General features: G+C 36.8%; 1 protein-coding gene across 1 annotated transcript in view; it reads right to left on the bottom strand.

The window, feature by feature from the left end:
* Window positions 1-430: 430 nt before the first annotated feature.
* sotv (exostosin glycosyltransferase sotv) overlaps window positions 431-10697 on the bottom strand; it is a 67521-nt gene continuing 57254 nt past the window's right edge. Inside the window, exons 5-7 of the mRNA XM_073076803.1 lie at window positions 8105-8225; window positions 3191-3349; window positions 431-1874 (exon numbers count right to left, since the gene is read on the bottom strand). Coding sequence (XP_072932904.1) covers window positions 1656-1874; window positions 3191-3349; window positions 8105-8225 — 499 coding nt within the window. The 3' untranslated portion in view covers window positions 431-1655. The remainder of the gene's footprint in view (window positions 1875-3190; window positions 3350-8104; window positions 8226-10697) is intronic.

The raw sequence follows: 10697 nt of genomic DNA, 5'->3' as shown, positions 1-10697 counted from the left end.
TACTTAGAGTATTAAAATACCTCCGAATAACCGCCGTGTGCAGTGTGGGGAAAAATCCGTGAAACGTTCATAAATTATAGCCGTACTTAGTATATGTGGCAATGATATTTGTGAATCGATCATGTATGTCATGAATGACAATAATATAAAGAACCTTTAAATAAATACAAATACACATTTGGGGTTGATAACAGATCTTAATCGGCGATACAGATTCACTTACCAGGTGGAAAGCGTGAATATTTCAATTTATAAAAAAAATCCATAGGTAAATATATATTTAAATTATGAATGTTTTCTTGTTACCCCTTATAAAACATAACTTATAAACATGGAAATATTATGAAATGTGACATTCATCATATTGACAGGCATCACTTTGATTTAGCTAATCGAGTTTAACTTTTAGTAGATTATTGAGGCCGGCCGTTAGGAAATATTATATAGTATGGTTATGTATGGACATATGCTACGACTTATTACGTTAAAATTGATCGTCACATATACTAAACAGGGTCAATATTAAGTTCATGGCACAGAAAACATAAATACAGCATCTAAGACTAATTTTCACGATGCACGGATTTTTCCACAACGATTGAAGGGAAAAACTAAAATTGGCAGTTAAATCTACATACCCTGGTATTGGGGGACGAACCCATTACTCCGCGACAGCCTTACAATTGTTTATTGTCCATTCCACCAACCCTTATCAGGGCCCTAAGCCGAACCACAAAACGTGGCTAAATGCATCTATCCATACACATTATGCAATACAAAATCACGTAATTCAATAATTACAAATCAATCTAGCAAATCCACATTCGCGCGTCTAACACGCACGGAACCCTAATTATTTTCTAGTTAAAAATAGCCGGCACTGTTCATCTCTAGAGGGCCTGATGACTTACCGAATCTTTCATCATTCCTGTATCACTAACACGAATTGTCATTCATTCAATGGTGACGTCACTCGATACTATACGAACGACAGATGGATGGATCTTCGTATTCCATTTGACCACTATCACGACCGCAAGTGTGTTCAATGTGATTTGGAACCACGGTCGTTATGATGGTAAAGTGGAAAGCATCACACAAACTACTAATGGCGTTTTGCAAACTGGAATTTTCCTTCACCGTCACTATCACTATAGCTGTTAATTTAATATGTGTCTACGATAAATCGTTATTTTCCTGCGAATCACTTCACTTGCCTCCGTCCCGTTTTAGATTTATAATTAAACGCCTTTGGCATCAATCCGTAATTTCCTTGAATTCTGCCATTTTGACAGCAGTTACAATCTAGCTTTGACATCCATTCCGTTTTCAATCGTTATTTAAATTGCAATCACTTCAACAGCCTGATAGTTGATAACTGTCACTTTAACAGCAGTTGATAACTGTCATTTTAACAGCCATATTGACAATTATTATTTTGATCTTGACTTGCTTCGATACCATTACATGTCATATTTCTGCATGCGGATCTCTGTATCCCTTCGTCCGCTACGCCTTTAATACCCACAATGTTGACAGCCATCACATAATGTTGTCACCAAATCATTTTAACAGGCAATATTTTGACAGTCATCACGTTTTTGACAGTCGACGATTATTATTAGCACTGTTTCTTCTAGTTGTTCCAAAAACCCTCAAAGGGCCCCGATATCCGGATACACATGCGGCACACCCCCTGTCTCGCGGTACTGCAACGGATCCGCGCGGAACTCAACGGATTTGAGCGCCATGTGACCGTAGATCCGCGCGAACCGGTCTATGCAAGCGGATCTTTGTGTCATGTGTCTCGCGTCCGCAGATAACATCTCTGTGTTCGTGCATTCGGGGCATTTGAACTTTTTTCGTGGTGTCACCTGGAATTAGGGGTGGAAAGAAATTAATATGCATATAACGTCTTGATTAAGTTTAAGATTGAATTAGCAGACTAGCATGCAGTCCACATGATGGTAAGTGGCTACTGCCGCCGATAGATATTTATAATCAATCCCAGATAGGATTAGATATTCCTAGCTGAAGCTACAGATGCGCCGTTACCCCTGAGGAACAAGCTGGAAGCCTCGGAAAAGTATGTCTCCCTTACCACACCCTTCAAACCAAAACACAGCAGCGCTAAACCCTGTTGTTATGAGGCAGACATAGGTGTGGCGGTGGTGCTGAATTCGAATCGCAAAGAGTTCTACCACCTTCACATGCTATTTGAAGTTTTAAAAACGGTGTTTCCTTAATAAACTAAAACACAGCAGCATTTTACAGGCCATTACACAGGTTACTCTTCAACACTACCAATGATCGTAGCAACATTGTAGTAATATTGTTTCAGTAGTAAGAGGCTTAGCGCGATTTATCGGATATTCAGTGTAAACCAAGGGCAGCTTAGTGCAAATCAATCGCAATCCTACTGAACGTTTACGTAAATGCTCTTATTGTTATGTAAACATTAATGTTTATAACACCTGGATACATAGCTGCTTGCGTCGAAATGATACATAACTTATTTTTTGACCTATATCGTATCATCATTACCCGTTATTGTCCTACTATACAATATTTTAACAGAAACGTCATAATACGGCCATACATAACATTCATACACATTTTATTCTATACAAATGATTTTGTTTGGTCACGGAAAATTTACCATTAGAGGCACACAATTTCAGGTCACGCTTGCTCAAGATTCGAACCTTGGCCTACCACCGCTGAAACGTCCGTCGTACCTTAATCGGCGGTTTCCTGGCAACGTTGGCGATAAGAAAATTATGCGGGATTCTTACCGCACTAAAACCCCCCGGTGGCCATCCTCAGTGCTAGGAAGTGGACTTCGGAATCTCTAACTCTGGTAGTACCACGACCAGATCTTGTGGTGGAACGTCGCTCCGGTTAGCACCAACAGTCCACCTGATGGTAAGTGGCCATCATGCTTGCCCGAGATGCGAATCCTGGCCTATCACCACTAAAACGTACCGCACCAACCTTCAAAAGGTACCCCGTGTCATGGGAGCAACACGGGGTTATGTGGAATTCTTACCGCCCTAAAACCCCCCGGTGGCCATCCTCAGCGCTACAAAGAGTAGTCTGGGATCTCCAACGGAATGCAACCAGTGTAGAGGACAACGAGTCTCTTACCGGGTTTCAAACCCCGGACTGTCACTGCTGAAACGCAATGTACCTTAATCGGCGGTTTCCTGGTGACGTTGGCGACGAGGAAGTTCATCGCGATGTCCTCGCAGTTGAAGTTGTCGTCCACCCAGTCGCGGATCTCGCGCGGCATCTTGTGCGTGTAGTACCACGACCAGATCTTGTGGTGGAACGCCGCTCCGGTTAACACCTGAAAACCATTGTAGATTATTTGTAGTTGCGTCATAAGAGAGTTGAAAATAGTGGTGAAATTGGCGCAACAATTTTTGTAACGGAAACGGTTACACTGGAGGGTTACGTTAAATAACCCTTCGTACATTTCATTATTTTAAATTTATAAATATGGCATATTAAAGTTATAGATGTATGTACCAATAATTTTGTAATACATACTTCTTTTGGTTTGTAATAGTTTCATTTCTTGAGCGGTTACAGTGTAAATATTGATACTGGCACTCTTTTTATCGAAGTGTCAAACGAGCAGTCTACCAAACATTAAATGGCCACTGAACATTTCTAATCAACCCTAGATAGGATTCGACTCGTACCTGAAGTCTTTTCTACTATTGTTATTGCTACTTTAATATTAAAGTGTCGTACTTATAAGTTTATCCCTTCAAACCAGAAATCAACACCGCTTAGCTGGCTAATGTAAGGCAGAAATAGATCTGCACTGACACTACACGGACATTGTATGACACAACGCAGGATTATTAAAAATTAAAAATTGCTTTAACTTCAAAATATATAATATTGAATAGTACCATATTATTTTCCCTCATACTAAATTCTGTCAAAATCTATTCAATCATTTCCAAAACTCCCAAATAGAACAAATCAAATATATGCAGACCAAGAAACAATCAGACATCCAAGGTCTAAAGTTTAGACGCAAAACTGAACATCAAGAATTGAATGTCTAACCACAATTTGATGCTATCACGACTAAACCACATATACACTCCACATATCAGCTCCATATAGTAAATTATACCTCACGAACTACCTATCAACCGTCTACGGGTTAAAATAGAACGTTTACGTGCATACAACGTAGTGACGTCATAAACCTAGTAACTTTCGTCATGTTTGTATTGAAACATGCGTTTTATTATGTTATTAATATTGTACCCGATTATTCAATATAAACAAAATTATTAATAGATTTATTGATACAATCTGAAATAAATGGTCGCTGACCTGGCATGGCACGTGGCAGTGTCAGAATACCGTTCCGACCAGCAAGAGTTCTGGGTTCAAACCTGGGCCAGGTAGATATCCAAGCAATGAATTTTGGCTTCTGCCAGACCAGACCTAGAGGTTTTGGGTGTTCGTATATTGCTCTGCCAGCTCATGGTACCCATGTCACACGTAATCCTTTTGTAGACATTATATAGAGAACTCCAAATACAGTCGTAAACGTCTAATTTCGACTTACTAATAACGACTTTTAAAGGACTTTACGAAATAGTTGACTTTATTCTGAAAATACTTGAATAGCCAAATTTGAAAATATTATACGTAATACGTTTTGACGAGTGACGTGTTACAAAACGTAAACAAAATCAAAGCATATTACAACCAAGGTCTTTAATACGAGACAATGAGCAACAGCTCTTAAACTGACATTAAGATGAGCGACGTTGATAAAACTGAGCGAAGGTTGGAACAATTTGCGCACATTGTGTTTCATCAACCCATTACTGTCCCACTGTTGGGCGGTTTCCTCAGAAAATATTAATATCGGGAAAATTAGGCAACGTGGAACGCAATCAAAAACGACTAATTTGGAATGCCTCAGAAAGTATGCCTTCCTTACCACACCCTTCAAAGCGTAACTCAAGCGGTATTTAGCAGACACTGTTGTTATTTAGCAGAAATAGGCGCTGGTTGAAGTCGGGCAACAATGGGTTCTAACACCTTCAAATGAAGTCACGATTACAATTCAGTCTCCACCATTCTACTGAAGAATATTTTCTTTAATTGTCAATCGGAAACATAGATTAGTAAAGATTACTCTCTCCTAACAAGAAAATGTATCCAGTTTTGAGAATTGGTTAGTTGCGTAAAAAAGTTTTGCCATGTCTCCGTGCTAAAATGTCCCTGAAATATTTGAAATAATTATTTATTTATTATGTTAATTACGCAGTATTAGTTATTTATTGTAAATTTTCTCTAACAATGTTTTTATTTGTCAAGAATTCAAAAGAAGAACTTACTAATAAGCCGTTTGTGGCTTCATTCAATTTCAAGGCGGCGAAGTATCTTTACTAATCTATGATCGGAAAACAACAATTGTCAAACGTTGCAAACCGTGGAGCAGAGTAACATTTTTTATTTTTGTCACCAGTGATGTGACACACGCTAGGAAAGGCGACGATGTATCTCAACAGTTTCTAGAGAAATTTGATTATCTATCCTTTCTAGTTGATTAAAGAACTCCAATTCTATCAGTTGTTCATACCAGAATGACTACATGAACATCCGCTATTTTTCCTTCGCATCAGTCACATAGAGACCGTCAATATCCCTTGGTTATCTAGTCAATAGTGGATCCATAATAGTTGAGCGAATCACCGCGGCCTTAGGAACTATGGAAATAATGAAAAATGCCAGACGGAAATTGCCTGAAATTGCTTGCTAATGGATCCATTATTAAAACTGTTCTTGTTTAAGCCAGATGCCAAAGTTTTTGATTGTTTATTGATCGGTCTAAACGTCGGTGTAAGATTGTTGATGTTAAAAAAAGTGGGCAAAATTTTTATATTTCACAATATTGCACGTAAAGTTTAAATTTTTCGCGTGTTGTATTTGTTACATTGTATAATGATGTGATACCCAATTCAGTAACAATTATGACACGAACTTGATAGAAGCAAAATTTTCTTTAATTATTTTGGATCATTAATTAGGTTCTTCCTGTACAAATTTATTTCCATGGGCGGCAGTGCTCATTAACTATCAAGTTGACTCTCAGTCTCTCGTTCGTTCTTCAAATGTTACACAAAATCACTTTTGCATCTCTATATTTTTACATATAAAATATAATAAACAAGTACCACTGAGCCTTTACCAAACCCATCTAAAAGTAGGTCTATTTCAGTACATTAGCTATTAAACGGCGCACTGATTTGAACGTTTGATTGAAATCGAACCGACCTTCGAATATTACTGTTGAAATTGCTATATTTCGCGAAAAATTCCAGACCCAAATAGCCTACCAAGTTTCGATAGCATGCAAACTTCAACCAATTGAACTTCGTGGACGTAATGGGTTGACTCTTGGACTAGTTTCGAGGCAATTTTGAAGGTTGTGAGAAAACTATTTTTCTTCAGAAAGAAGGAAATTAACATTTTTATCTCATCCAAGTTACAAGAATACAATTTTCTTTATATTACCTTCATTCGTTTTTTTTCCTTTTGTCACACAAAACCCTCGAAAAACCTAAAATCGACCACTAACACCACGTTGCTAATCCTTAGGACTAAGACAGAACGCTTCAAAATGTATCTAAATGACATCTGAAACAGCCTCAAACAGCAGGAATAGATATGGTAGTGGGAGCATCGAAGTCTAACGGAAGAGTTCTACCATTTTACATTATTCATTATCAACTTGTTACTGTCCCACTGTTGGGCAAAGGTCTGCTGTCACGGACGGATTAGGCCCATCATGGTGACTAACTGTGAATTGGTTCATTTGAAATATCTATCCGTACTTTTCTTTCTAATCTTTCAGGTATGTAGGTTTCCTCGCTATGTTTTCCTTTACTTAATTAATATCTAAAAGTAGTTAATATGATCTCTAATTTAATGTACAGTATGACGTCACATGCTACCTATTTAAGTGATATGCCACTACGACAGAACAGCCCCTAGCATCCCCCATTTACTCGAAGCTCCATTTACTCGTAATTATACACCTTGTCCTATTAATAACCCGTAAAATAGATTCAGTATCGGAAACTTCCCGAAAGAGTAACTTAAAGTTAACAAAAGAAACAAAGTGAAGGGATAGAAAATCATCCAACAATGAAATTTGAAACTAACTTATGAAATAAGAGATCTCAAATTATTCGGGTCACGAACAAAAACTTTCTGAATAACTCACTATCTACTTTTATATTCATTTGCTCTTTAAGTATATCTAACTTTTTATATTAAGTTTGTGTTTACTTGGAGAGTTCGAATATTTATTTTACAGAAGTAGTGGGCAAGTTATTAATAACCAGGTTTATTTTAAAGAATACAAAAGACGTATTTTATATCCTTTCGTTTATAACGCCTAATGCGTTCCAACATAGTTTTAGAAATAACTAATGGACTTGCAGCTCATTTATATCTGTATAGCCCGCGTAAAACTGCTAGTCCGCTCTGAATATAGAAATGAATCGCGTCGCCATAGCAAATTGTATGACTACACCTGCTCGCAACAACTTCAGAGCGGACTAGCAGTTTGGCGCGGACAATACCTTGTTTCAAATCTCAGTCTTGTCTTAGCCTTATGTTACGTACACATGCGGCTGCCTTACATATGAGACAATCTCAGTCTTCGGTAGTGGCAACGCGTCTATGATCGGCTTCAGGAAGAACTTGTCCTATATGGACTTTCTTACATATTTGATGTCTATTGATGGCAGTGACCATTTACCATCAGGTACTCGTTCGTTACTTCAAACATATAAAATAGTTTTTATCCGCGGCTTCGCGGGCAAAGTTTTATAACTATTTATTTGTCGGAATAAAATTTACCCCATGTCCTTTTCTGATTCCCTGACAACGTGAGAACAAATTTCATAACAATCGATTATGTATTTAAAACGTGAAAGGGTAGCAAGCAAACAAACACACATTCGCATTAATCGCATCTAAATCGTAAGTGTACATTTATTGTATAATCAGATAAAATAAAAATTCGCCAAAAAAGAACAAAAAGACATCTCACCATCGATATCTGGTTGGTCCACTCGCTGTGGTACCGCCACGAGCTGGTCACGTTGTCCCACACGTGCAGCCGCGACGGAAACCCCACTATCCGGTCCGGGAACTCGCGCCACACGTCGAACCTGAAACCGGTAACGCTACGACTTATGATCTGATTGATAACAATCATACTTCTCTAGTTTTTTTTATAATACAAGAGGAGCAGACGAGCATGCAGTCCACCTGATGGTAGGTAATTACTCCCGTCAATGGCAACAGTTTCTTTACTACAATGCAGACTAAGTTAGAATACTTTAAGAAAGATAATTAAGATAATTTTTGATGTAACCATAAAAATTATATACAACAAAAATGCTGTTCATTTCACGTTTCTTCGTCACCTGGACATTGCTCGTTCCAAATTAAAAATAGCCCAAAAGCCAACAATATATCCCCTACTCTTCAAGGTCTAAATTGTAAAATTTCCCATAAATAGGTTTATCCTAACCTTTAAACTATAACACAGTAACCGCGCAAGCATTGCTATAGCAGAAATGGGTGGGCGGGCGGCGCCCTAATCGAACCGCTGACATTTACCACTTTTCACGTGTCAATTAATTCTTAATCAACACTGACTTAGTAAGAAATGATTGTCTAGAACTAAATCCACGAAGAAAACTTCAACAAAATATTTGGTTGAACACAAGAGATTAGCAATCCTACTGTAGTTGATTAACGTCCGTTGTTAATAATCGATCTGTCCAATTTTTGCTTTCTAAAGATCAAAATTTTACCATTTCTAGTAGGGAGAAATTGTCAATTTTAGATCTTCATTTATAAAGAAATTAGATCAGTATTATAAGTACTTATTATAAATTTTATGTGTGCGGTAAATATTTTACTTACATTAACAGGATTCAAAATATTTGTAGCACTTTTATTTTAGACGTTTTAATACATCGACCCGATACCCATTAGCTGCTAAATATATTAATTAACATTAAAAAGGCGAACAAATGATATATGCGTCACGTTACGAACAGTCGTGGAGTTTACTTGGTGTCAAGTGGCCGCAGCGCAGGGTTATAATAAACCTTAAATTAATTAGACGTTGATCGATCGCAGACGCGTGGCCACTCACAAGAAAAGGGTTAAAATAGTTACAGCGTACCTCCGTGAAGTGTTTAAATGTAAAATTGTAAGTTTTTTTTTTAATGTAAAATGAAATTCTCTTGTCAATTGAAATCAGAAATGGTATAAAATATTTTAAAAAGTGAAAATAAATACATTTTTTACTGTAAAATGAATTTCTTTTGCAAATGTAATTTTTGTGTAAAGAATGCAATTTTCGTGAAAAATAAAATTGAATTGTAGTAAAATGTTTTCCAAAACTTTAAATCACAATAAAGCAAAAAATGTTACTTGGTAAAATAATTGCTTTGTGTACACAGCTGAAACCATTATTAATATTATTATTTTTTTAAATAATTCCATAAACGGTCAGTAAAGTTGATTCCTTACTACCTTACCTGATGGTAAGGTAAGGTACTATCAGGTAAATCGTAAGCACGTCTGCTACTAAATTAAAAAAAATACTAAGTTCTAGTTACTTACAATCCAAATCCTAACATCGTAAGTGCATGCACCCTATAAGCGACCTTATATAAAACCTTGTATCGAATTAATCCATTTAGGTTCAACACGACATTCCCGTTGCATGCTCTCTGACTATAAATACGATTTATAATGGATCAATCACAGCTATACAGTTTTATTACTCACTAATATAAACATAATTTAAACTTTGCAATCGGCATGTGGTTAACTTAATTCTACTTAAAGTTATCTATCTAGTTATAGACGACCCTAAATACTAGTTTTAGTAAGAAGTTTATTTCAAACGTCTCTCTATTCGATAAGCCATTGAAGACACACATTGAACGTGTCAGATATAGGCCGGAGCGAACAAAATTATAATATTTACTATAGAATATTTTTAAGGGAACGGTGCTTTCTGTGCGGCTATGTTACTGTCGATATAACTTGATACATCAATATTTATTTTGACACGTTTTATGTCTGAGCCATGGTCAAACTAAAATACGAGTACAAAAACAGTGGGACAAAAAACAGAAATCCATATTCATCAATTAGATGTCTGTCGGAGATCGAACCTGACACGTTCTGCGTGTCAGGTTCGATCTACTGAGCATCGAACTGAGGATCAAACCACTGAGCTCACCTGATCGTCGATACAAACCGTCTTAAGCCCGATATTAAAAAGCAATGTACCCAATATTTACCTAGCAAATAATGAAATTTGTCAATTCTTGTAGGCGGAAATTGTTAAATGTCAATGTATGGTAGGTAATACATATCATAGATTGATTTATTAATTGAAGGTAGGTAGAAATTGTCAAATTTCGATCTTTGTTACGCAAACAATGGATAGATTGATTATTAATTGTGAAATAACGTGCACTTTGCTTTTCAACGACTGACATTTATTTACGAATCAACAACGTTTATACTATGTACACAACAGATGTCGTTAGTAGTATTTAAATTAAATAATCTTAGTAATAATTTGTTACTACATCATAACACCCCTACTT

This window comes from Epargyreus clarus, unplaced genomic scaffold (genome assembly GCF_041222505.1).
Source record: "Epargyreus clarus isolate Ecla_fem2 unplaced genomic scaffold, WU_Ecla_fem_2.2 ptg000009l, whole genome shotgun sequence".
NCBI classification, from domain to species: domain Eukaryota; kingdom Metazoa; phylum Arthropoda; class Insecta; order Lepidoptera; family Hesperiidae; genus Epargyreus; species Epargyreus clarus.
The sequence above is the reverse complement of the archived record's forward strand: the minus strand, read 5'-3'. Positions and strand labels throughout refer to the sequence as shown.